At 42.7% G+C, this 27403-nt stretch overlaps 1 protein-coding gene and 1 non-coding gene across 2 annotated transcripts; one reads left to right on the top strand and one right to left on the bottom strand.

Annotated features, from left to right (window-relative positions):
* The first annotated feature begins 660 nt into the window (after positions 1-660).
* On the top strand, positions 661-26373 carry TFRC (transferrin receptor). Its single transcript, XM_030823010.1, has 18 exons — positions 661-719; positions 2453-2654; positions 3673-3868; positions 5637-5786; positions 6277-6379; positions 8188-8301; positions 9620-9718; positions 10083-10222; positions 12305-12462; positions 13480-13599; positions 14959-15044; positions 15256-15319; positions 17676-17743; positions 19057-19115; positions 19319-19400; positions 22747-22968; positions 24475-24615; positions 25826-26373. The coding sequence occupies exons 1-18, from the start codon at positions 684-686 to the stop codon at positions 26066-26068; spliced, it is 2283 nt and encodes a 760-aa protein (XP_030678870.1). The 5' UTR covers positions 661-683; the 3' UTR covers positions 26069-26373.
* On the bottom strand, positions 4925-4986 carry LOC115837395. Its single transcript, XR_004032440.1, has one exon. It is a non-coding gene; the product is annotated as a U7 small nuclear RNA (small nuclear RNA).
* Positions 26374-27403: the final 1030 nt, after the last annotated feature.

The raw sequence follows: 27403 nt of genomic DNA, 5'->3' as shown, positions 1-27403 counted from the left end.
CTTTGTATGTGTCACCTTTTTTTTTTCTTTTTTTGAGACAGTTTTGCTCTTGTTGTCCAGGCCGGAGTGCAGTGGCGCTATCTTGGCTCACTGCAAGCTCCACCTCCTGGGTTCACGCCATTCTCCTGCCTCAGGCTCCCGAGTGGCTGGGATTATAGGCGCCCACCACCACGTCTAGCTAGTTTTTGTATTTTTAGTAGAGACGGTTTCTCCATGTTGGCCAGGCTGGTCTTGAACTCCTGACCTCAGGTGATCCACCCATCTCAGCCTCCCAAAGTGCTGGGATTACAGGTGTGAGCCACCCCACCCGGCAGTATGTGTCACTTTTGTCTACTCAGAACATAGTGGTTCGTACCTGTAATTGCAGCATTTTGGGAGGCCAGGGTGGGAGGATTGTTTGAGGCCACGAGTTCAAGACCAGCCTGGGCAACATAGGGTGACCTTGTCTCTACAAAAAGAAAAAAAAAGAATTACATATATAACAAACTTTAAAAAGGATCCCACTTAATTTAGTTGTCATGTAAACTATGGTTAAATACCTTTTCTAGAAAAGCGATAATGTATTTTAAAAATTTGATATATCATTTAGCCTGGTAATAGAAAGCTCACTAATCTGATACAGTAGTGTCTTTCTCAATAATTCTCTATTCTGATACCTAGGTTCTTCTGTGTGGCAGTTCAGAATGATGGATCAAGCTAGATCAGCGTTCTCTAACTTGGTAAGATATTTTCAGTTGTATTTCTGCATCTGCAAGAATGTGAAATATACAAGCATGACTTTAACTGAGTAAGTATGAAATAATAACCCCAATCTATTATCAGGTATTCATTTACATTTGAATTGGTGGTCTTGAGGCATAACTGATCTCACAAAGAGTTCAGCCTTCAGTAGGGTTAATTATGGAAAGTCTTGGAAGAATTCTCAGAGTGGTTCTGGGTGTGGTAGAGGGGTACAGCTTAGTAGATAAGATGAATTAAAGAAAGCCCTGATCAAAATATTTTAGTAGGAGAGGTAAAAAGCAAAGGCTTGCCTGGCGCTGTGGCTCACGCCTGTAATCCCAGCACTTTGGGAGGCTGAGGTGGGTGGATCACCTGTGGTCAGGAGTTCAAGACCAGCCTGACCAACATGGTGAAACTCCGTCTCTACTAAAGATTAAAAAAAAAAAAAAAATTAGCTGAATGTCATGGCACATGCCTGTAGTCCCAGCTACTCGCGAGGCTGAGGCAGGAGAATTGCTGGAACCCGGGAGGTGGAGGTTGCAATGAGCTGAGATCACGGCATTGCACTCCAGCCTGGGCAACAGAGTGAGACTCCGTCTCAAAAAAAAAAAAGCAAAGGCTGAATGAGGCCAAGCATGGTGGCTCACTCCTGTAATCCCAGCAGTTTGGGAGGTGAGGCAGGAGGATCACTTGAGCAGCTTGAGACTTGCCTGGGCAACATAGCAAGCCTATCTCCATAAAAAAAAAAAAAATGAAATTTTAAGAAACATTGAGTAGACAGTATGAACGAAAGCTGAAAGAACATACAGAAAAGACAGCCATCCAGGCCATGACGAGAAGGAGCCTAACTCTTAACACACTGTCTAGACCTCGATTCTCTCTTATTTATATATATATATATATATTTATTTATTTATTTATTTATTTATTTATTTATTTATTTTTATTTTATTTTTTGAGATGGAGTCTCAGCCTGGGCTCTGTTGCCCAGGTTGGAATGCAGTGTGCAATCTTAGCTCACTGCAACCTCCGCCTCCTGAGTTCAAGCGATTCTCCTGCCTCAGCCTCCTGGATAGCTGAGATTACAGGCGTGCGACACCATGCCCAGCTAGTGGGTTTTTTTATTTTTGGATTTTTAGTGAGACCATGTTGGTCAGGCTTGTCTCAAACTCCTGACCTTAAATGATCTGTCTGCCTCAGCCCCCTAGGGTGTTGGGATTACAGGCGTGAGCCACCGCATCTGGCCTATTCTCTCTTTTCTGTCTTCTCTCTTAATGCTTAGTCAGAATTTCTGCTTATTTATAACTTTGTTTTATTCTTGCTCCCTTGCTCCCACCAGCATCATGGTCTGGGTTACTGCATAGTATCCTGAACTGATTTGTGCCCCTAGTCCCAGCTACTCAGGAGGCTGAGGTGGGCGAATCAGTAGAGCCCAGGATTTTGAGGCTGCAGTGTGCTATGATGACACCACTGTACTCCATCCTGGGAGAGGGAGGGAGACTTTGTCTCAAAAAAAAAAAAAAAAATTTACAAAAAAGGAGAGGCCGACTGAGAAGGCCAGTGTGAACTAGCCCTTGACTGGGCCCGGGGAAGAATGTTGGTTTGAAAGGAGAACACCCTGAGGAATATATAGCGAGTCATAGTAATGGCCCAATAACAAGCATATACCTAAACGAGCTTTTCCTAAACATTCCTGTGCCTGTTCTTCATCATGCCTTCTTCCCCAAAACAGTTTGGTGGAGAGCCATTGTCATATACCCGGTTCAGCCTGGCTCGGCAAGTAGATGGCGATAACAGTCATGTGGAGATGAAACTTGCCGTAGATGAAGAAGAAAATGCTGACAATAATACAAAGGCCAATGTCACAAAACCGAAAAGGTGTAGTGGAAATATCTGCTATGGGGCTATTGCTGTGATCGTCTTTTTCTTGATTGGTAAGAATGACCATTCCAAACTTCAATGTTTTCCATAACCAACTCTGGGAAGTCTGTTATTTCAGCTCAGCATATAGTTATTTTGTGCCTTTTTTTTTTTGGAGACAGAGTCTTACTCTATTTCCTAGGCTAGAGTGCAGTGGCACCATCTTGGCTCACTGCAACCTTGGCCTCCCAGGTTTAAGCGATTCTCTGCCTTAGTCTCCTGAGTAGCTGGGACTATAGGCGCCCACGACCACACCTGGCTAGTTTTTTTTTTTTTTTTTGAGATGGAGTCTCACTCTGTGGCCCAGGCTGGAGTGCAGTGGCGTGATCTCGGCTCACTGCAACCTCCGTCTCCCGGGTTCAAGCGATTCTTCTGCCTCAGCCTCCTAAGTAGCTGGGACTACAGGTGTGCACCACCACAGCTGGCTAATTTTTGTATTTTTAGTAGAGACAGGGTTTCACCATGTTGGTCAGGCTGGTCTCTAACTCCTGACCTCGTGATCTGCCCGTCTCAGCCTCCCAAAGTGCTGGGATTACAGGCATGAGCCACTTTCCCGTCCACTTTATGCCTTTTTAAGTGCCACTAGGAAGACAATCATGAGTAGATTCTATGCCTGTCATTGAATTTAATCTGTTGGAAAGAGAGACCCATGAGTTATTTCAATACGATGTGCAAGTGTTTTCTTTTTATTTATGTATTTTTTTGTTTGCTCCCACTCCACCAGGAAGCAAATGTTATGCTAAAAATTATATGCAGGATACTGGTGGTGTAGAAGCTCAGTCTAACGTTTCAAGGAGGTCTTTTGGAAAAAACTACCTATGTTTTGAATAGGTAACTATTTGAAATAAAGTTAGTATATAATTTATTAAGTGGTTTAAAGTATACAAAACTGAGATGCATTATATACTTTACAACTACTTAGAATTTGATGAAAACCAGTATTTTTAAGGCTTACCTGAAAATATTAACAGATTAACAGGGATAGATTACAAATGAAATTCTGAGTTCAGCTCTGGAACTTTGTCTCTTTAGGATTTATGATTGGCTACTTGGGCTATTGTAAAGGGGTAGAACCAAAAACCGAGTGTGAGAGACTGGCAGGAACCGAGTCTCCAGTGAGGGAGGAACCAGGAGAGGACTTCCGTGCAGCACCTCGCTTATATTGGGATGACCTGAAGAAAAAGTTGTCAGAGAAGCTGGACACCACAGACTTCACCAGCACCATCAAGTGAGTGTGAGCTACTTTGCAAGTATCTAGACAAGTAATTCAGGAATTATGATAGGCCACAGGGAAACAATAACGGTGACACTGTGGGGAACGGCTTTTTAGAGAAGACAAGACTTGTCATGTTTAGCTAAAGAGGGGAAGGGGCCTGTAAAAAACTGAAACTATACTGGTAAGGAAAAAGGTAGGACTTCTCTGGGGAGTCTCCTTTTTCTTAAAAAATTCATAGGCCCTTGATGTTTTCCCCATCTTTGTAGCTTATTGCTTGCTGTCATTCTCTGGCTCTGATTTTTCTTCTTAACCTCTTGTAACGTTGTACTAAGCTCTGTTTTGCTAACAAGGACATCAGTAGCTTTTCTCTTTTTTAGGAAGCAACACATGCCAGAAGTAGCCTTTTTCATCTCCTAGATCATGGGTAACTGCCTGACTTAAGTCTCTAGTGCTTCTTAATTTCTGTGATACTCACCCATTAACCCCTAGGCCAGTCAGTATCCAGAGACAATGTCTCCCTCTGGTGGAGGCTGGAATACGGTGGCACGCTCTCATCTCACCGCAGCTTCATTCCCCCACCATAGCCTCCTGAGTAGCTGGGACTATAAGCACGCAGCACCACACCTAGCTAATTTTTTTTTTTTTTTTTTTTTAAATAGACAGAGTCTCACCATGTCTCCCAGGCCGGTCTGTTCTTAGATTTTTATTTATTTACTTGTTTATTTTGAGATGGAGTCTTATGTGCTGCCCAGGCTGGAGTGCAGTGGCATGATTTCAGCTCAGTGCAACCTCTGTCTCCCAGGTTCAAGCAATTCTCCTACCTCAGTCTCCTGAGTAGCTGAGATCACAGGCTTGTGCCACCACGCTCTGCTAATTTTTGTGAGGTTTTTTTTTTTTTTTTTTTTTGTAGAAACGGGATTTCACCATGTTGGCCAGGCTGGTGTCGAACTCCTGACCTCAGATGATCCTCCTGTCTTGGCTCCGAAAGTGCTGGAATTATAGGCGTGAGCCACTGCACCTGGCCAAATTTTTAATTTTCTATTTATTTATTTATTTATTTTATTTTTAATGGGCTTTCTGGCAAAAACGAGAAAGCATGCTAGACAAATTCTAAAAGAGCTGTAACACTTGTCCATAGAGTTTTACTGTCTTTGCACATACATGCCTCTGTGCAAAGAATACATTTATCTTTTCCTACAGTTACAGTGGTACCATAATTCTTTAGTCTTAAGTTATGGCATTTTCTACTTCATCTAGTTGATGGTTTTGTGTTTATTTACTATACACCAGACCTTATGGATAAAGTGAGAGTATAGTCCACTGCACAAAAATGTAAGAACTAATATGCTGAGTAAAGAGAACTGTGGGAGATGGGACCAAGGAGCAGTTCTGCTTCAGGGTATTCAGATGCTTCACAAGTAGGTGAGAGCTGAAGCTACGCACTCTGTTCAGCACAGTATTACTATCTTAGATTTTATAGTAGATCTCCTGGAAGCTGCTCATTTCCCCTACAACTACCCTAAGCAGATACGTTGTGTTATGATGAGGCTCTTGAAGGAGTGCTTTGTAGTGAGTAAAGAAGCTTTGAAGTTATAAGATTTGGGGCACAGTTTTTTTTCTTTTGTGTTATTCTGATCAGTCTGGAAGTTTTGGGTCACAGTTCATTTATCTGAACTATGAGGGATAGTATTTTGCTTTCAAAACAATTTGTTTAATCCTTGAGTTACATGTTTATTTTAAATTAAACTTAAGTTCATTTAAAAGATATTTTCTCCTCCAGGCTGCTGAATGAAAATTCATATGTCCCTCGTGAGGCTGGATCTCAAAAAGATGAAAATCTTGCATTGTATGTTGAAAATCAGTTTCGTGAATTTAAACTCAGCAAAGTCTGGCGTGATCAACATTTTGTTAAGATTCAGGTCAAAGACAGGTATGTTGAAAGATGGTAAACTTATTTTTATACAAGTAGCTATTTTCAGGTGTGCTAAGTATAGCAAAGAGTTTTTGTTATTGTTTTTTTTTGAAACGGGGTCTCGCTCTGTTGCCCAGGCTGGAGTGCAGTGGCACAATCTCTGCTCACTGCAGCCTCTGCCTTCTGGGTTCAAGTGATTCTCCTGCTTTAGCCTCCAGAGCAGCTGGGATTACAGGCGCACGCCACCACGCCCAGCTAATTTTTGTATTTTTAGTAGAGGTGGAGTGGTCTCGAACTTTTGACCTCAGGTGATCCGCCTGCCTCCGGAAGTGCTGGGATTACAGGCGTGAGCCACCGCATGTGGCCCAAAGGCTTTTAAAGTAAAAATCAAGCTTAAGATTTAGAGGTAAATTTCCTCAAGCCAAATAATGCTAGACATACTAAATGTAAGCTATTGTGTTTTTTGGAAGATGACCTTAGGCTTATTTTAACTTAATCTTTTTAACAGCGCTCAAAACTCGGTGATCATAGTTGATAAGAACGGTAGACTTGTTTACCTGGTGGAGAATCCTGGGGGTTATGTGGCATATAGTAAGGCTGCAACAGTTACTGTAAGTAAGACAAAGCAGTGCTTGAGACTCTTCTCTATTGAATCATTCAAAACTCATCTTTTCTGTTCTTAGGAATTATAAATTTCCTTGTAAAATGTAAATGATCATGAGATATTTTGGTTTTCAACCCTCTAATGACACAGTCAACATGCATTGTCTTCTCTCTCTAATCACTTTCCCCATGTCCTGCTTATTTTTTCTTCATAGTACTGCTGGCAGCTGACATTATGTATGCCTTTGTTTCCATTAGAATGTGAGCCAGATGAAGAACCATGGGTTAGTTCTATTTACTGCCATGTCGCAGAGCTTTGGAGAATGGCTGACATACATAGTAGTATTTGCTAAACAAATGCACATCCTCCCTGTGGGGGCAGATGTAAATATCCATCTTGGCTGGGGCCTAGTCTTAGCTTGATTCGTTAATGCTTGATCTTTTTCTGTTTTTGTTTTGAGACAGGGTGTCACTCTGTTGCCCTAGCTGGAGTGCAGTGGCGTGAGCTTGGCTCACTGCAACCTCCACCACCACCCAGGCTCAAGTGAGCCTCCCGAGTAGCTGAGACGTCCAGCTAATTTTTATTTTTTATTTTTATTTTTTGGTAGAGACAGGGTTTTGCCATGTTGGCCAGGCTGGTCTTGAATTGAAACTCCTGGGCTCAAGCGATTCACCACCCTCGGCCTCCCAAAGTGCTGGGATTACAGGAGTAAGCTGCTGCGCTTAGCCCTTGATCTTTTTAAATTTAGGCAAATACAGTCAAATTAACACAGAAATAGAGAACAGATAGATGGAATAATTTTCAGCTTAAAAATTACATTTGTGGCTGGGCGTGGTGGCTCACGCCCATAATCCCAGCACTTTGGGAGTCCAAGGTGGGCAGAACACCTGAGGTCAGAGACCAGCCTGGCCAACATGGTGAACTCTACTAAAAATACAAAAATTAGCCAGGTGTGGTGGTGGGTGCCTGTAATCCCAGCTACTTGGGAGGCTGGGGCAGGAGAATCGCTTGAAGCCAGGAGGTGGAGGTTGCAGTGAGCGGAGATTGCGCCATTGCACTCCAGCCTGAGCAACAAGAGCGAAATTCCATCTCAAAAAAAAAAAAAAAAAAAAAAAAAAATCGCGTTCGTAAGTCAGGTGTATCTAGTGGATGCCTTTTGGGGCAGGTGCCGTTCTATGTTGATTCCTTGCCTTTCTGGATACTTGTGCTTTATCCCTTTGCCTGGCTACCTATAAGCCAGGAGTTTAGAGATGGGTAGATTGTTCTGTTAAAGAACATTGAAGATTTTTGTTCAACTTCAAGCTTTCTGTAGTGAGGTGCTTGGTTGTTAGTGTCAGTTTATAGCTGTTCATCTGGATTCTTACTAGCTTAGGAACATAATGACACATCTAAAGTTGGTGTGTGCAAGTCACTTTGTTGTAATAGATGGTGTTTTAATTTTGGGACAGATTTATTATCAGACCTTTCAGTTAAAACCTATTTCTATGATGTCCTCAAGGCTAAGATTGTTCCAGGCCTCCAGTCCCATGACCAGCCTGCATAGGCCTCCTTAATCTAAATGCCCTTCAGATGAAAGGCAGCATGGGATGAAAGCATGAAAGACATAGGAGGCCAAAAATCTTGATTTTATTCCAATAGCTCTGACCTAAAAGTTGTAAAGTTTTTTAGAACTCATGTCTTTTTTAGGCCTTGGCCTCCTTTTATTACTTACTTGGGTTGCCTGTCTTAGGTTTGATCTATAAAACTCTTCTGTCTCAAGATTTTGGAGCTGTTCCGATACCATAATGCTCATTAAATCTAATGTCTTTGTTCTAGGGTAAACTGGTCCATGCTAATTTTGGTACTAAAGAAGATTTTGAGGATTTAGACACTCCTGTGAATGGATCTCTAGTGATTGTCAGAGCAGGGAAAATCACCTTTGCAGAAAAGGTGAGTATGAGTTATTATAATATTAAATACAGTACTTTGGTATCTTACTCTTCAGGTAAGTGATATTTCTTATTAATATTCTTATATTCTGAAAACCAACAATCTTAAACTCTCATACCAGATAATACAATTTATTAAAATGCTCAACAAATGAAGTTAAGTTCCACTTACCCAATCAGAAGTGCTTAAGTGAAAGCTATTTCTCTGTATAACTCAGTTTTATGCATATACAGAATTCATCTAAAAGCATGTTTTATAAAAAGGAAAATTAATAGCCAAACATACACAAGGAACTAGAGTGGAACATATCAAAAGACAGTGGTGATTTCTGCATTTTTAAAAAAGTGGCAGGGCTCACACCTGTAATCCCAACACTTTGGGAGGCTGAGGTGGGAGGACTGCTTGAGCCCTGGAGATTGTGAGATGTGACTTATGCCACTCCAGCCTGAGTGACAGAGTGAGACTCAAGAAAGTGGTTGTCTTAGATGGGGTTTTTGTTATTTTTCTTTTCTTTTTTTTTTTTGAGACGGAGTCTCTGTCACCCTGGCTGGAGTGCAGTGGCGTGATCTCAGCTCACTGCAACCTCCGCCTCCCGGGTTCAAGTGATGCTCCTGCCTCAGCCTTCCGAGTAGCTGGGATTATAGGTGCCCACCATCATGCTTGGCTAATTTTTGCATTTTTAGTAGAGACAGGGTTTCACCATGTTGGCCTGGCTGGTCTTGAACTCCTGACCTCAGGTGATCCACCTGACTCGGCCTCCCAAATTGCTGGGATTACAGGCGTGAGCCACCACTCCTGGCCTTTGTTATTCTTTTTTTTTTTTTTTTTTTTTTTTGAGAGGGAGTTTTGCTCTTTCATCCAGGCTGGAGTGCAGTGGCGCAATTTCGGCTCACTGTAACCTCTGCCTTATGGTTTCAAGCGATTCTCCTGCCTCAGCCTCCCCAATAGCTGGGAATACAGGCGCCAGCCACTGCGCCCAGCTAATTTTTGTATTTTTAGTAGAGACAGGGTTTCACCATGTTGGCCAGGCTGGTCTCGAACTCCTGACCTCGTGATCCCCCTGCCTCAGCCTTGCAAGGTGTTGGGATTACAGGCGTGAGCCACCACTCCCGGCCCATTGTTATTCTTATTTTGCAAACAAGTGAGTTAATTTTTCAGGAAACAATTAACAAATTACCAGATAAACAATTTGAAATATTTGGAAGTATTAAAAGTTTAGTCCTCTGTAACCATTTGGCCATTAGCATAATGTCCAGGATGTATTCTCATTTCGTATAATTAGATCTTCATTTTCTGAGCTTTGTATGTTTTCTTTTAGGTTGCAAATGCTGAAAGCTTAAATGCAATTGGTGTCTTGATATACATGGACCAGACTAAATTTCCCATTGTTAACGCAGAACTTTCATTCTTTGGACATGTGAGTTATTTCTTGAGTAAATCACCGTTTTGAGTTCTTTGAATTGTTCTTGGATTCCTGTATTAGCAGAAATAGCACTGTGTCTTCCTTAAATGCTCTTTTTTCTGGGAGGGTGTTAGCAGTAAGCAAGAAGATAGATTATGTTGACTTTGAGGCTTTATTATTTGTTGCTAAAAGTACTTTGTCAATAGTGCCTTGAATTGAGAATTTCCATGTGCCATGAAAACAGGATTCACATTGCAGAGCCACTCAGATTTTTGAGGCTTCAAGTAAGGCTGGGCTGCAGCCTTATACCAAATCTGAATCTTACAGAGAACTTTTGAGGAAGTCTGTGATGGGGTGAATTGCTCTTTTGTTTTCCTAGGCTCATCTGGGGACAGGTGACCCTTACACACCTGGATTCCCTTCCTTCAATCACACCCAGTTTCCACCATCTCGGTCATCAGGATTGCCTAATATACCCGTCCAGACAATCTCCAGAGCTGCTGCAGAAAAGCTGTTTGGGTAAGTTTTTATTTGAAAGCGGTCTTGCATAGTGAGGTTTTATGATTAGGGAAGAATGGTAATATGTTGATTAAAATGTGAAACATGATTATAATTTTCCACATTTGGGAATTTGGAGGATGGTTAGCTGTTACCTTGGTACAGATAAAAATGAATTTTTCTCTATAAAGAGATCTTAATAATGGACTTTGGACTTATAAACGCAGGAGAATAAGGAGACTTATAAACCTAGTGAATTCCTTGTGCAAGATTCCTGGCATAGCTTCTGCTCAACTACTTCTGTGCTGAAGCACGATGCCTATGGCAACCCATTCAGTTAGTGGAGAGAATCTGTTAGAATTCATATTGGGATAAAATCCTATTCCCTGAAACATCCATTTGTCTGGATTTTTCTCCTAAGCAATACGGTGTGATTCCAGTTACCTTGTCTACAGATTGAGAAGCCTCGCTTCTCATGATGGTCTCCAGAGAAACCATTTGTGGTCATGGCCCGCTCCTCTCGATATCCTCCCTGTAGTTAGTGTCTCTTTTTAAAAACAGAGCCCAGTTCCATTAGAGTCCGTAGCATTAATTTTGATTTGGATGTGGATATATTTATCATTTCCTGTTATTATAGGATGGAGATCTAGTTTCAGACCTTTATGAAAGCATTTATCTCCTGTATGACATAGGCTCTCTGATCCTGTTTCTTTAACATAATTGGATAGTGAAAATATATTCTACTTGATAGTCTCAAATGAAGAACATCAGTATATAAGGAGTATATGAAATACCATGACTGTTGATCATGCTGAGAGGCCTTTAGCGTAGGAGAGTGTGTAACATACCATGACTATTGATCATGCTAAGAGGCATTAAACATGGGAAGGAGTGCGTAACGTACCATGACTATTGGTCATGCTAAGAGGCATTTAGCATGGGAAGGAGTGTGTAACATACCATGACTATTGATCATGCTAAGAGGCATTTAACGTGGGAAGGAGTGTGTAACATACTATGACTATTGATAACGCTAAGAGGCATTTAGCATAGGTGATTTTTGTTGACTCATTCTACCTACCACCTGCAAGTCGTAACCAACCTGTGAAGCCAGCGTCCCATCTTATCCTTATGTAGTAGGGGAGTAATAATGTTTCAACCTATATTTATGTAAGTAAGCCCCCTTAGGAGCAGCTATTACTTGGGTAACACAGAGGAATTAGATAGGGGAAGCACAGGATTTTTTTTTTTTTTTTTTTTTTTTGACAGTCTCACTCTGTTGCCCAGGCTGGAGTGTAGTGGCGCGATCCTGGCTCACTGCAACCTTCACCTTCTGGGTTCAACGAATTCTGCCTCAGCCTTCCAAAGTGCTGGGATGACAGGCATGAGCCACCACACCCAGCTGAGGAATATTTTTTATAACTGAGCTAAGAATGTGTACTATCCTTGTTAGTGGTGACAGTTGGGAAACATAAAAATGTATTAATATTCTTTTATATATTAGAAGAACTTCATTTTGAGTCCATCTTGGTGTGTATTCCAAATATAAACTACGTAACTATGTCTGGCAGAAAGGCATAGTTAGAGAAGTGTTTTAAAATATTGCTTAATTAATGGTTTTCAATTGGCTGCCTACAGATCAAAGTAAGACGCAAATGGTTCACCACTAGAGAGGAAGTTTTTTTGTTTTCGTTTTGTTTTGTTTTGTTTTTTTGAAACAGGAATTGTGCTCTGCCACCCAGGCTGGAGTGCAGTGGCATGATCTCGGCTCACTGCAGCCTCCGCCTCCCAGGTTCAAGCGATTCTCCTCCTCATCCTCCTTAGTAGCTGGGATTACAGGCGCACGCCACCATGCCCAGTTAATTTTTGTATTTTTAGTAGAGTCGGGGTTTCACCATGTTGGTCAGGCTGGTCTTGAACTCCTGACCTTGTGATCCACCTGCCTCGGCCTCCCAAAGTGCTGGGATTACAGGGGTGAGCCACTGCACTGGGCCGAGAGTAAGTTTTGTTTATATGTCCTCTTAATCTAGAACTTCACTGGACAGAAGTAAACCTTGGGCAAGGAACAATAACTCAGAACTTACGCCTGCTTTCTGATTCTAGGAATATGGAAGGAGACTGTCCCTCTGACTGGAAAACAGACTCTACATGTAGGATGGTAACCTCAGAAAGCAAGAATGTGAAGCTCACTGTGAGCAATGTGCTGAAAGAGATAAAAATTCTTAACATCTTTGGAGTTATTAAAGGATTTGTAGAACCAGGTAAAGACCCCCCCCTGCCCCGCCCCTGCTTTTTTTTGTTTTCTTTGCTGTTCTGAAGGATGTGGCTAGAGAAGGAGGGAGGGTAGGAATGCTGGCGTGGCTTGGTTTTATGAAGTGCTCAATCTTGTCTGTCCTAAAGTGAATTGTTTATGTGTCAGTTTCTTTTTTTTTTTTTTTTTTTTTTTTTTGAGAAGGAGTTTCACTCTTGTTGCCCAGGCTGGAGTGCAGTGGCGTGATCTCGGCTCACTGCAACTTCTGCCTTCCAGGTTCAAGCCATTCTGCCTCAGCCTCCCCAGTAGCTGGGATTATAGGCATGTGCCACCACGCCTGGCTAATTTTGTATTTTTAGTAGAGACAGGATTTCTCCATGTTGGTCAGGCTCCATGAGGTCAGAGCTTCTGACTTCAGGTGATCTGCCTGCCTCAGCCTCCCAAAGTACTGGGATTACAGGCGTGAGCCACCGCGCCCAGCCTATGTGTCAGTTTTATTGGGAGGTAATAAGGCCCTAGGAAATTCTTGTTAAAAATTGACCATTATGACTAGAAAATCTATTCTAAGTTATTGACTAGACCAGTGATAAGCAAATTTCTTAAGGGGGCAGATAATAAACCTTTTGCAGGCTATCCAGTCTCTCTTTTAGCTGTTCAACTCTGTGGGAGCAAGAAAACAGGCAGACTGTACGTAGTGAATGGGCACGCGGGCTGTAGTTTGCCGGTCCCTGGAGTTAACTTTAAATGCAATAAAATAGCCAACACTTACTAAGAAATAAGTCCTTAGACTTAAGTAGTCAGTAAATATTAATTAGTAGTATAGGAAAAAAGTAGCTCTACTAGTAAGGTAAAATTAATATTCTCATGTGAATTTTTAATTCCCAGAGTTTTTAGTCAGATTTGAAGTAAGGCTCTTTTATCCTTAATACATATACTGCATTTTTACCTTTCTACTGATGTGCTAATTCTAGAAAAGTTTAGAAGCTGATTATGTAAGTTCTTTCTTCCTCTTTTTTCTTTTTTAAAGATCACTATGTTGTAATTGGGGCCCAGAGAGATGCATGGGGCCCTGGAGCTGCAAAATCCGGTGTAGGCACAGCTCTCCTATTGAAACTTGCCCAGGTGTTCTCAGATATGGTCTTAAAAGGTGCAGTACAAATTTTGATTCCTTTGAATATTGGCGCACTACATACAGTTCTAGATGTTATACTGTGCTTTGCTCACTTTGCCTACATTCCTGTGGTTCTCTCATGCTAGACTCTAGTTCTTAAATACAAGGCAGATTGTCTTTTGTTGTAGCTGCCTTTTCCTTTGAAAGAGCTTTCCATAAAGTGTCTTAACTGTGCTAGAAATCACCAGTTTATTTGAGACAGTGGAGTTATTGAGCCCTAGTGCTTAGTTTGGTGGATCCAGAGTGATAAGGCGGATCATAGTCCCTAAGCAATCTATTTGAAAGCAGTAGCATACCTCTCTACTCATGTACTGAGGCCTAACAGCTATTGAAATTTTGTTCTGTTTATTCATTTATTTATTTTTTGAGACAGAGTTTCACTCCGTTGCCCAGGCTGGAGTGCAGTGGTGTGATCTCAGCTCACTGCAACCTCTGCCTCCCGACTTAAAGCAATTCTCCTGCCTCAGCCTCCTGGGTAGCTGGGATTACAGGCACCCACCACCATGCCCGGCTAATTTTTGTATTTTTACTAGAGACGGGGTTTCGTCATGTTGGCCAGGCTGGTCTGACCTCAAGTGGTTCACCCACCTCAGCCTCCCAAAATGCTGCTAGTGAGCCACCGTACCCCGCCTCTTTTATTTTTGAGGCTTTCTGTCCTACTTGCCACTCTTTCACACTCCTACCCACCCACACATTCAAAATCACGTCACATTCTTGAATCTTTGGGTCATAGGGCAAACTGCAATGCTTAACTTTAATACAGAGTACATTAATGGAGAAAAAGATACACTGAGGGAAGTGGGCAGGGTGGAGGGCAGTGTGATACATGTAACCCCAAAAGGTGTTGTCACAAATGTAGTTTCTCTGCAGACTCTTCCTGTAACTTAAATTTGTGAATTTTTATTTTATTTTAGAATTATTTTTTAAAAATCCAGTGTTTGGATTTACCTCTGAAGATTTTTCTCAAGATGTGCATCATCATGCTTACACTGTTTTCAGTGATCTCTGGGTCCAGAAGTTAAGGAACTCCAAGAATGAGATTGTAAAAGGGTGACTACTGGCCCCTGCTATGTACTCGAAATCTTATTTGCAGATCTGCTGTCTTGCTCTTTATAGGTTACTTTAAAAAAATTATTCCTATTCTTTTATTCTTTTACCTGGGGTCTCAAAAAAAGATTTTGTTACTCTTTTTTTTTCTTTTTTGGCTCAGAAAAAAAAGATTTTGGAATCTGCTATCTTGGAATTAGACCTTCTGATTCATCTTAAGTGGGATACCTTCTATCCTTGTCTGTGTATAACCTTTCCTAAGGTAAAGCTAACTTTCTTCTCTTTCAGATGGGTTTCAGCCCAGCAGAAGCATTATCTTTGCCAGTTGGAGTGCTGGAGACTTTGGATCGGTTGGTGCCACTGAATGGCTAGAGGTATTCTTTATCATCCATTCCCCTATTGGACACCTGAGCTTGTGGGCTTAGGCTGTCATCCAGAAATGATGTTTTTATAGGTTTGATTTTTACCATTTTTGCCTTTGCGTTTAGTCTCAATAGAGTCCAGAATTGAAAATGAATCCCTAATGCTACTGTATGTGATAAATAAACAGATTTATACTTATTAGTGTTTTCCCTTCTCTTCTAGGGATACCTTTCGTCCTTGCATTTAAAGGCTTTCACTTATATTAATCTGGATAAAGCAGTTCTTGGTAAGTATCCCTTTCATTAGCTGTTTATGAATTCAGGTAAACTTTTTTTTTTTTTTTTTTTTTTTTTTTTTTTTTTTGAGATAGAGTTTTGCTCTTGTCGCCTAGGCTGGAGTGCAATGGCACGATCTCGGCTCACTGCAACCTCTGTCTCCCAGATTCAAGCGATTCTCCTGCCTTAGCCTCCTGAGTAGCTGGGATTACAGGTGCTCACTACCATGCCCAGCTAATTTTTTGTATTTTTAGTAGAGACAGGGCTTCACTATGTTGGCCAGGATGGTCTTGAACTCCTGACCTCAGGCGATCCACCTGCCTCGGCCTGGGATTACAGACATGGGCCACCGTGCCTGGCCAGGTAAACTACTTTGAAGTGGAAGAAAGCTTTTTTTTTTTTTTTTTTTGAGACAGGGTCTCACTCTATTGCCCAGGCTGGAGTGCAGTGGCACAATCTTGGCTCACTGCAGCCTTGACCTCCTGAGCTCAGGTGATCCTCCCACTTCAGCCACCTGGCTAACTTTTTTTGTAGAGATGGGGTTTTGCCATGTTGCCCAGGCTGGTCTCAAACTCCTGAGTTCAAGCATTCTACTTCAGCTGCCCAAAATGCTGTGGTTACAGGCATGAGCCATTGCCCTCAGCCTGTATCTTAACCTTCCTTTAAATAGCCGGTCAAGTTACACAGTGAGCATGATTGCCTTGTCTAGAGCAGTGGGTAGTTCTCAATGTGGCCCCCAGATCAGTAGCATCAGGAACTGTTACAAATGCAAACTTTCAGGTCCACCTCAGACCTTTGAGTCAGAAATGGGAGTGTTGGTCTAAAAACTGGGCTTTTTGGGCTGGGCGCGGTAGTGCACGCCTGTAATCTCAGCACTTGGGAGGCCAAGGCAGGCGGATCACCCGAGGTCAGGAGTTCAAGACCAGCCTGGCCAACATGGTGAAACCCTGTCTCTACTAAAAATACAAAAATTAGCCGGGCGTGGTGGCAAGCACCTGTAATCCCAGCTACTCAGGAGGCTGAGGCAGGAGAATTACTTGAACCCGGGAGGCAGAGGTTGCGGTGAGCCAAGATGGTGCCATTGCACTCCAGCCTGGGTGGCAGAGCAAGACTCTATCTCAAAAAAAAAACAAACAAAAAAACTGGGCTTTTTTTTTGGCAACCCTTGGGGAATAAAAACCTATTCTTTTCTTAAGGACAAAGTATCCTGAAGCAAAAAAACCCAAACAAATAAACAAAAAACTTTAACAAGCATTCCAGGTAATTCTGATGCACTAAAGTTGTAGGACCATAAGTCTGGACTATATTGAGGTGAGAAGAAACTAAATCATGCCATATAGAATGGTACTTAGAGAGTAATTCACATCCTGTTACGTTGTGGCATCACTGATAGAAATATTGGATAATGAAACTTCTAGAAGAGTTTGAATTTTCACTGGCAGCAGAAAATTGACAAAAATTTTGAATGTTATTTAAAGTGCAGCTGTACATTCAACAGGAATGGGTTAAAAAAGAAGGTGCAGATGTAGCTGATGAACTGAGAATAGTGAAATGTCTACATAGGGGAAAAAAGGGAAGAGTTACAATTAAACCTCTTTAGGTTAGTTATTTCCCTGTTGTGTGTTTGCCGCAGAATGTGCTGAGTATAGCAAGCATACTATATATAGCTCTAACCTGGGTGAACCGGAAAGTTAAACATGAAATTGCTAATGGGGGAGGCTGCACATGTTTGGGGGCAGTGGATTTGTCGGACCTCTAGGTACCTTTCTCTTAATTTTGCTGCTGAACCTAAAACTGCTCTGATTTTTTTTTTTTTTTTTTTTTTTTTTTTTTTTTTTGAGACGGAATCTCGCTCTGTCGCCCAGGCTGGAGTGCAGTGGTGTGGTCCCGGCTCACTGCAAGCTCCGCCTCCCGGGTTCACGCCATTCTCCTGCCTCAGCCTCCCGAGTAGCTGGGACTACAGGTGCCCGCCACTATGCCCGGCTAATTTTTTGTATTTTTAGTAGAGATGGGGTTTCACCATGTTAGCTAGGATGATCCACCCGCCTGGGCCTCCCAAAGTGCTGGGATTGCAGGCGTGAGCCACCATGCCTGGCCTAACTGCTCTGATGTTTTTTAAAAATATCACTTGGATTAAAGTATGCAAACTCAAGGAGTAGTAAGAGCCTCACTTGAGTCAAGTTAGCATAGTTGCTAAAGAGCTTGATACCAAGATTACTTTTGTCTGCTTGATGAATGGGATAGTTGTCGCATAGGGCCACTGATATAGATTACTGTCTTATTTGTCAAGTACTTATAGTTGTAGAAGTAGCAGCGTGAAAATTACTGGAATGGAGAAGGGGCAATGATAAAATACTTTCTTTTCAGGTACCAGCAACTTCAAGGTTTCTGCCAGCCCATTGTTGTACACACTTATTGAGAAAACAATGCAAAATGTGAGTATATACCTCATTACAAAAATGTATGGCTTAATTTTTCGTTGAATCGACCTGAGATAAAAAACACTGATATGTAAACCGTAGTCAGTAACAAAACATAGGAATTGAGAATAAATTCTATGCAGCATTATTTACGGGATACTTGCCTATTGAACCATATGAGATGAGGGCCCCAATCTCAAAGAATATGTTGTCTATTTAGGAATAGAGAGCAAAACGCCATGAGGCCTGAGCTGTAGTGCAGGTGCCCACAGGGGGTTGTCTGTAGAGTCACAGTCTAAGGAAGGCTTAAATCAACTTGAACTATACTTTGAGAAGGCTGGACGAAATATTCATTGAATAAAGAATTACCATAGTTTTGAATGAGGGAGAGCATATGAAAGAAAATATTTGCCTAATGGGATTAGAGGCTGTATATTGGAGTGAGTAAAGTTAGAAACAGGTCAGATAGCAGACACTGGCCTTGATCCCAAGAGATGCTAGGGATTATAGGATCTCAAGCAAGGTGATAATGAATTTGCCAGTTAGGTTGGTGGCATAAGATGCACTAGAAGGAAGAAACCAGAAACAAGATAGGCATAGTATGAAGCCCAGAGAGGGCTTTTACAGTTGTGGGTAAGCCACCGTGGTTTTGTTTGTTTTTTTGAGATGGAGTCTTCCTCTGTCGCCAGGCTGGAGTGTAATGGTGCGATTTTGGCTCACTGCAACCTCCACCTCCTGGGTTCAAGCGATTCTCCTGCCTCAGCCTCCTAAGGAGCTGGAGCTACAGGCACACACCACCACACCTGGCTAATTTTTGTATTTTTAGTAGAGACGGGGTTTCACCATGTTGGCCAGGATGGTCTCGATCCCGTGACCTCATGATCTCTTGACCTCGGCCTCCCAAAGTGCTGGGATTACAGGTATGAGCCACCGCACCTGGCTTTTGTGTTTTTTTTGTTTTTTTTTTAAGAGACAAAGTCTTGCTGTGCTGCCCAGGCTAGTCTCAAACTTCTGGGCTCAAGTGATCCTCCCACCTCGGCCTCCCAAAGTGTTGGGATTGCAGATGTGAACTACCCCACCCGGCCTAGGCCCACTTTTAAAATGTTAATTAGGAAGAAAACATTTTTTCCTCACCATAACTAAAGGAACTGACAACATGAGCCTAGTTAGTAATAACTTAGAGATTGTTTTAACTATCATAATTTCTTTTCAAGAAGATATAATACAAGTTTTCTATTTATAAATTTTTATAAAGTAACATGTTAGTGACTAGCCTGAATAAATAAGTTCCAAAAGGTTAGTTTTAATGATAATTTCTTATCTTACAGGTGAAACATCCGGTTACTGGGCAATCTCTATATCAGGACAGCAACTGGGCCAGCAAAGTGTAAGTTGAGAAAAGTGAATGAACAAATTAATAGAAAAGCAGAGATTCTACCTACTACATTAGGTAGAATCTAAATCTGTCCTTGCATTGAACTTACACCTAAAGATATTCAACTAAAGAATTTATTTTGGATGGGAGGACTAGCATGATAGAACAGTCTATTCTTTAGAACACTTTCTAAGGCACATTCTTTCTCTTTGCAGTGAGAAACTCACTTTAGACAATGCTGCTTTCCCTTTCCTTGCATATTCTGGAATCCCAGCAGTTTCTTTCTGTTTTTGTGAGGTAAGTCTGTTCATTTAAATGACAAATGGAGAGAGGCTCTCTAAAAGGAAATGATCTTTATTTGGGAATAGGGCATTGCAGTAGGAATGCTTGTGCTATAGTCAACTATGCACATATTCAGAGAGGTAAAGGAAAACAAGTTTTTGAAGGACAAATGACGAGGATTACAAAATTGAGGTAATTATTCTTGGCTGCCAAGATCAATAACAAGGGTGACACCAGTCCAAGTTTGACAGGCAGTTGCTAGGCAGATTTTCTCACAAGAGAATTTTTTTGGTGCAAGGTTGCAGTAGCCTTTGTGTAAGGTTGTAGTTTTTGTAAAAGGAAAAAATAAACCCTTAGTCCTTGTTATCAGACATACAAGGGTGAGACCCTTCTCTTCAGGGTTGCATTTTTGTTAACACTAGTGACTCCATTTTGATTTTGACAACTTGCACATATCTTAGTTGTTGGGTTTTGTTTTTTTTTTTTTGATGATGGTGACTTGCTCTGTCACCCAGGCTGGGGTGCAGTGGCCCAATCATGGCTCACTGCAGCCTCAAGCAGTCCTCCCCTTTCAGCCTCCAAACTGTTTGAATTATAGGCAAGAGCTACTTACTACACCTGGCCATGGATCTTCTTGTATCAACTTTGAGACCAAGTTTACTGGAGTGCTTAAAATGTCTTAAGTTATACACATGTGCTGGACGTGGTAGCTCACTCCTGTAATCCTGTAGCAGGACAAGCCGCAGATGAATCCCCTCAGACACCGAGTTAAAGAAGGAAGGGCCTTATTTGGCCGGGAGCTTTGGCAAGACTGACGTCTCCAAAAACTGAGCTCCCCGCGTGAGCAATTCCTGACCCTTTTAAGGGCTTACCACTAAGGGGGTCTGCGTGAGAGGGTTGTGATCGATTGAGCAAGCAGAGGGTACGTGACTGGGGGCTGCATGCACCGGTAATTAGAACAGAACAGAACAGGACAGGGATTTTCACAGTGCTTTTCCATACAATGTCTGGAATCTATAGATAACTGGTTAGGTCAGGGGTCGATCTTTAACCAGGCCCATGGTGCGGCGCTGAGCTGTCTGCCTCTGCCTTTTAGTTTTTACTTCTTCTTTCTTTGGAGGCAGAAATTGGGCATAAGACAATATGAGGGGTGGTCTCCTCCCTTAATCCCAGCACTTTGGGAGGCCAAGGAAGGCAGATTACGAAGTCAGGAGTTTGAGACCAGCCTGACCAAAATGGTGAAACCCCGTCTCTGCTAAAAATACAAAAATTAGTCGGACGTGGTAGCGCGTGCCTGTAACCCCAGCTACTCAGGAGGCTGAGGCAGGAGAATCGCTTGAACCTGGGAGGCAGAGATTGCAGTGAGCTGAGATGTAGCCACTGCATTCCAGCTTGGGTGACAGAGCAAGACCCTGTCTCAGAAAAAAAAAAAAAGAAGTTATACAAATGTAATTATTGCATGTTCCTTCATTATCATTTTTAACATAGACGTGTTAATCTCAATTAGCTTAATTAGCATTTGAGTTTATTGCTAAAACTTCTTTATGAGTTTTAATAATGAGGCTTGGCTGAGTGTGGTGGGTCATACCTGTAATCTCAGCATTTGGGAGGCCAAGGCGGCTGGATCACTTGAGGTCAGGAGTTCAAGACCACCCTGGCCAACATGGTTAAACCCCATCTCTACTAAAAATACAAAAAAATTAGCTGGGCATCGTGGCACATGCCTATAATCCCAGCTGCTCAGGAGGCTGAGGTGGAAGAATTGCTTGAACCCGGGGGGGCAGAGGTTGCAGTGAGCCGAGATCGCGCCATTGCACTCTAGCCTGGGCAACAGAGCAAGACTGTCTAACAACAACAAAAAAACTGAGGCTGAATTTCTTGAGCGAGTGAGCAGTGGCTATCTATTGGACAGTCCAGCTGAACTATATTTTCATCAGACTGGGTGCAGTAACTCACATCTATAATTCTGGCACATTGGGTGGCTGAGGTGGGCGGATCACTTGAGGCCAGGAGTGACACCAGCCTGAGTAACGTGCCTAGACTATATCTCTACAAAAAATGTTTTAAATTAAGCTGGCCCAGTGGCATGCATCTGTAGTCCCAGCTCCTTGGGAGGCTGAGGCAGGGGGTCACTTGAGCCAGGAGCTCAAGGCTGCTGGGAGTCATGATTACATCACCACACTATAGCCTGGGTGACAGAGTGACCTCGTCTCAAGGCTGCTGGGAGCCGTGATTGCATCACCGCACTCTAGCCTGGGTGACAGAGTGAGGCCTCGTCTCAAGGCTGCAGGGAGTCTTGATTGCATCACCACACTCTAGCCTGGGTGACAGAGTGACCTCGTCTCAAGGCTGCTGGGAGCCGTGATTGCATCACCACACTCTAGCCTGGGTGACAGAGTGACCTCGTCTCAAGGCTGCTGGGAGCCGTGATTGCATCACCACACTCTAGCCTGGGTGACAGAGTGAGGCCTTGTCTCAAGGCTGCAGGGAGCCGTGATTGCATCACTGCACTCTAGCCTGGGTGACAGAGTGACCTCGTCTCAAGGCTGCTGGGAGCCGTGATTGCATCACCGCACTCTAGCCTGGGTGACAGAGTGAGGCCTCGTCTCAAGGCCGCAGGGAGTCTTGATTGCATCACCACACTCTAGCCTGGGTGACAGAGTGACCTCGTCTCAAGGCTGCTGGGAGCCGTGATTGCATCACCACACTCCAGCCTGGGTGACAGAGTGACCTCGTCTCAAGGCTGCAGGGAGCCGTGATTGCATCACCACTCAGCCTGGGTGACAGAGAGCCTCGTCTCAAGGCTGCAGGGAGCCATGATTGCATCACCACACTCTAGCCTGGGTGACAGAGAGACCTTCGTCTCTCAAGGCTGCAGGGAGTCGTGATTGCATCACCGCACTCCAGCCTGGGTGACAGAGAGACCTCGTCTCAAGGCTGCAGGGAGTCGTGATTGCATCACCGCACTCCAGCCTGGGTGACAGAGTGAGACCTTGTCTCAAGGTATGTTTCATGTATGTTCTCTTTTTTCATTGATAAAGGCCCACACTTCCCAGAGAGAAAAACATACAGCCTTAAGGAATTTGGCTAGAAGTCTATTCAGGGCATATGATACGATAGAACAGGGATTCTGTAGAACGTGGAAGAAACTAGTCACTCTAGGAGTAGGTTAGATTCAGAGAAGTAGCAAGAATGTACTTAAAGCAGCAGATAACGAGATAAAATTGGGGTAAATCGGGGTAGGAATATGTTAGAAGCAAGGCGGGAACTGTAGTCACTGTTACCTCGATGGCGAAGCCAGAATGTGAGGCTCTTGCTCTTAGAATTCACGTGAGTACCAGAGCCTTGCGTTTTCTTGCAGGACACAGATTATCCTTATTTGGGTACCACCATGGACACCTATAAGGAACTGATTGAGAGGATTCCTGAGTTGAACAAAGTGGCACGAGCAGCTGCAGAGGTCGCTGGTCAGTTGGTGATTAAACTAACCCATGATGTGGAATTGAACCTGGACTACGAGAGGTACAACAGCCAACTACTTTCCTTTGTGAGGGATCTGAACCAATACAGAGCAGACATAAAGGTGAGCACTGATTCCAATTATGTTTTCATTGCTGAATGTCAAGTATTTTGAAGTGTGATGTGTTCCTTGTGTTCCTGCTGGAAGGGTGATTGTAGCCGTAGTACATTTTAAAGTGAATTGAGGTAGAATTGTATATAGAATTGGTAACTTGTTTGAGAGAAGTTGGGAGGCTGTGGATTAGGAACCTAGGACAGAGCTCAGCAAGTGTTTCAGAATCCAGAGCAGTGTCGGGTTTTCTGTCACTCATGTCTCCCAGGCAGCCCGTCAGTAGGACATGGAATATGAAGATCTCAGCAAGGAGTTGGGCTGTGTGCCTCTCGGATGTGACACAGATGGAAAGACAGCACAGCTAGCAGGATTCTATCTCGTATTGATCTGCGCATCTAAAATTCAAATAGTCCATTAAATGAAGATAAACAGAGTGAGGTGGTGCATACCCGTAGCACCAACTATTTCTGCTGAGGCAGGAGGATTGCTGGAGCCCAGCCCAGGCAACATAGCAAAATCCCATCTCTAAATAAATTAATAAAACTGATATTAAGTAGCTTCCAGATGGTTTTATGGTACTAGGAGTTGATTTTTAACAGATCTCTTAATTGAAGTAAATCACTGATAACCAAATCTTTTTATATCTTTTTTATTTTTATTTTATTTTTTTGAGAGACGAAGTCTCGCTCTTGTCCCCCAGGCTGGCGTGTGATGACATGATCTCGGCTCACTGCAACCTCCACCTCCCGGGTTCAAGCGATTCTCCTGTCTCAGCTCCCCAGGTGGCTGGGATTACAGGCGTGTGCCACCATGCCCAGATAGTTATTGTGTTTTTAGTAGAGCCGGGATTTTACCACGTTGGCCAGGCTGAAGTGCAGTGGCGAGATCTCAGCTCACTGCAAGCTGTGCCTCCTGGGTTCACGCCATTCTCCTGCCTAAGCCTCCCGAGTAGCTGGGACCACAGGCGCCCACCACCACGCCCAGTTAATTTTTTGTATTTTTAGTAGAGCCGGGGTTTTACCATGTTGGCCAGGCTGGTCTTGAACTCCTGACCTCAGGTGATCCACCCACCTCGGCCTCCCAAAGTGCTGGGATTACAGGCATGAGCTACCGCGCCCGGCCTCTTATGTCTTTCTTGAAACTAATTGTAACTGTTGAAAATGGAACTTACCAGATGGAAATAACTGGATCCTGAAGTACATTGAACCAAAATGTTCTCCCCTATAGGGACGTTTTCCCCCAAAAGGAGAACTGAGCGGGAAACAATATAGCACATAGGATTATATAATTATGTTCAATTTCTTAATGAGAATGGTTTTCTTACATGCTGGGCTCAAATATGAGCGTATGTCACAGTCCATAGAGCTTGGAACCCCTGTGCAAGGTGCTTTCGGAGTCTTGAGCTTATCTGCGAGTTCCTTTTATCAGAATCTTACTTAACACATGTTAAATTAGAAAGGCATACAAAAGAATGTCCTTAGAAATAAAACTTCTCATAGTGAATAATGTCTGTTTCAGGAAATGGGCCTGAGTTTACAGTGGCTGTATTCTGCTCGTGGAGACTTTTTCCGTGCTACTTCCAGACTAACAACAGATTTCGGGAATGCTGAGAAAACAGACAGATTTGTCATGAAGAAACTCAATGATCGTGTCATGAGAGTAAGTGAACTTTTGGGAAAGGGGGAACTAAAGTATGTGTAAAATAATTGATAAATCTTACACTTCTGCAAAGTGGACAAACTCTAGGAGTCTAGAATTCCTTTAAGAAGGGAGCATTAATGGTTTAGCTGTCATTTTCTGTTTTCTGCTGTCTAATTCAGACCTTAGTCAAACCTAGTCTTTTTGGAAGAGACTTGCTGTAAACCTTCCATGTATGCTCCAATGGGGAAAAGAATCTGAACACATTTAAAGTTTTCATTTGTAAAATGAATCAGTTTCCTTTAAAAATTTTTTTTTTTTTTTTTGAGACAGAATTTCACTGTTGTTGCCCAAGCTGGAGTGCAGTGGCACAATCTCAGCTCACCGCACCCTCCGCCTCCCGGGTTCAAGTGATTCTCCTGCCTCAGCCTCCTGAGTAGCTGTGATTACAGGTGCCCACCACCACGCCCGGCTCATTTTTTGTATTTTTAGTAGAAACGGAGTTTCACCATGTTAGCCAGGCCGGTCTCGAACTCCCAACCTCAGGTGATCCACCTGCCTCAGCCTTCCAAAGTGCTGGTATTACAGGCGTGAACCACTGTGCCCAGCCTCCTTTAGAATTTTAACCTTAGAAGATTAGCATCAGCCTGGTTCTCAGCATTCTTTTTTCCTTACTCTGCTATAGAAAGTCTGATCAGTTGGCTGGGTACAGTGGCTCATGCCTGTAATTCCAGTACTTTGGGAGGCCGAGGTGAGCGGATCACCTGAGGTCGGGAGTTCAAGACCAGCCTGACCAACATGGAGAAACCCCATCTCTACTAAAAATACAAAATTAGCTGGGCGTGGTGGTGCATGCCTGTAATTCCAGCTGCTCAGGAGGCTGAGGCAGGAGAGGAGGTTACGGTAAGCTGAGATCGCGCCATTGTACTCCAGCCTGGGCAACAAGAGCGAAACTCTGTCTCAAAAAAAAAAAAAAAAAAAGCTGGGCACAGTGGCTCACGCCTGTAATCCCAGCATGAATCGCTTGAACTCGGGAGGTGGAGGGTACCGGTGAGCCGAGATCGCGCCGTTGCACTCCAGTCTGGGCAACAAGAGCGAAACTCTGTCTCAAAAAAAAATAAAAGTCTGATCAGCATTCTTAAATTTGGGACATTTTACATTTGAAGTGAACAGTTGTTTTACTACAAAAGTCACAGGGCTGTGTAAATTGCCTTGTGTGTTGTTTTCGTAGGTGGAGTATCACTTCCTCTCTCCCTACGTATCTCCAAAAGAGTCTCCTTTCCGCCATGTCTTCTGGGGCTCCGGCTCTCACACGCTGTCAGCTTTACTGGAGAACTTGAAACTGCGTAAACAAAATAACGGTGCTTTTAATGAAACGCTGTTCAGAAACCAGTTGGCTCTAGCTACTTGGACTATTCAGGGAGCTGCAAATGCCCTCTCTGGTGACGTTTGGGACATTGACAATGAGTTTTAAATGTGATACCCATAGCTTCCATCAGAACAGCAGGGTAGTCTGGTTTCTAGACTTGTGCTGATTGTGCTAAATGTTCAGTAGGGCTACAAAACCTGATGTTAGAATTCCATCCCATCATCTTGGTACTACTAGATGTCTTTAGGCAGCAGCTTTTAATACAGGGTAGATAACCTGTACTTCAAGTTAAAGTGAATAACCACTTAAAAAATGTCCATGATGGAATATTCCCCTATCTCTAGAATTTTAAGTGCTTTGTAATGGGAACTGCCTCTTTCCTGTTGTTGTTAACGAAAATGTCAGAAACCAGTATGTGCATGATCTCTCTGACTCCTAAGGGCTGGTCTCTGCTGAAGGTTGTAAGTGGTTGCTTACTTCGAGTGATCCTCCAACTTCATTTGATGCTAAATAGGAGATACTGGGTTGAAAGACCTTCTCCAAATGAGATGTAAGCCTTTCCATAAGGAATGTAGCTGGTGTCCTTATTCCTGAAAGAAACAGTGAACTTTCAGAAGAGATGGGCTTGTTTTCTTGCCAATGAGGTCTGAAATGGAGGTCCTTCTGCTGGATAAAATGAGGTTCAACTGTTGACTGCAGGAATAAGGCCTTAATATGTTAACCTCAATGTCATTTATGAAAAGAGGGGACCAGAAGCCAAAGACTTAGTATATTTTCTTTTCCTCTGTCCCTTCCCCATAAGCCTCCATTTAGTTCTTTGTTATTTTTGTTTCTTCCAAAGCACATTGAAAGAGAACCAGTTTCAGGTGTTTAGTTGCAGACTCAGTTTGTCAGACTTTAAAGAATAATATGCTGCCAAATTTTGGCCAAAGTGTTAATCTTAGGGGAGAGCTTTCTGTCCTTTTGGCACTGAGATATTTATTGTTTATTTATCAGTGACAGAGTTCACTATAAATGGTGTTTTTTTTATAGAATATAATTATCGGAAGCAGTGCCTTCCATAATTATGACAGTTATACTGTCGGTTTTTTTTTAAATAAAAGCAGCATCTGCTAATAAAACCCAACAGATACTGGAAGTTTTGCATTTATGGTCAACACTTAAGGGTTTTAGAAAACAGCCGCCAGCCAAATGTAATTGAATAAAGTTGAAGCTAAGATTTAGAGATGAATTAAATTTAATTAGGGGTTGCTAAGAAGCGAGCGCTGACCAGATAAGAATGCTAGTTTTCCTAAATGCAATGAATTGTGACCAAGTTATAACTAAATGTCACTTAAAGGCTGTGGTAGTACTCCTGCAAAATTTTATAGCTCAGTTTATCCAAGGTATAACTCTAATTCCCATTTTGCAAAATTTCCAGTACCTTTGTCACAATCCTAA

The sequence above is a fragment of the Nomascus leucogenys genome, chromosome 11, assembly GCF_006542625.1.
Source record: "Nomascus leucogenys isolate Asia chromosome 11, Asia_NLE_v1, whole genome shotgun sequence".
Lineage (NCBI taxonomy): Eukaryota > Metazoa > Chordata > Mammalia > Primates > Hylobatidae > Nomascus > Nomascus leucogenys.
Note: the sequence above shows the minus strand (reverse complement) of the source record. Positions and strands in the feature narration are given on the sequence as shown.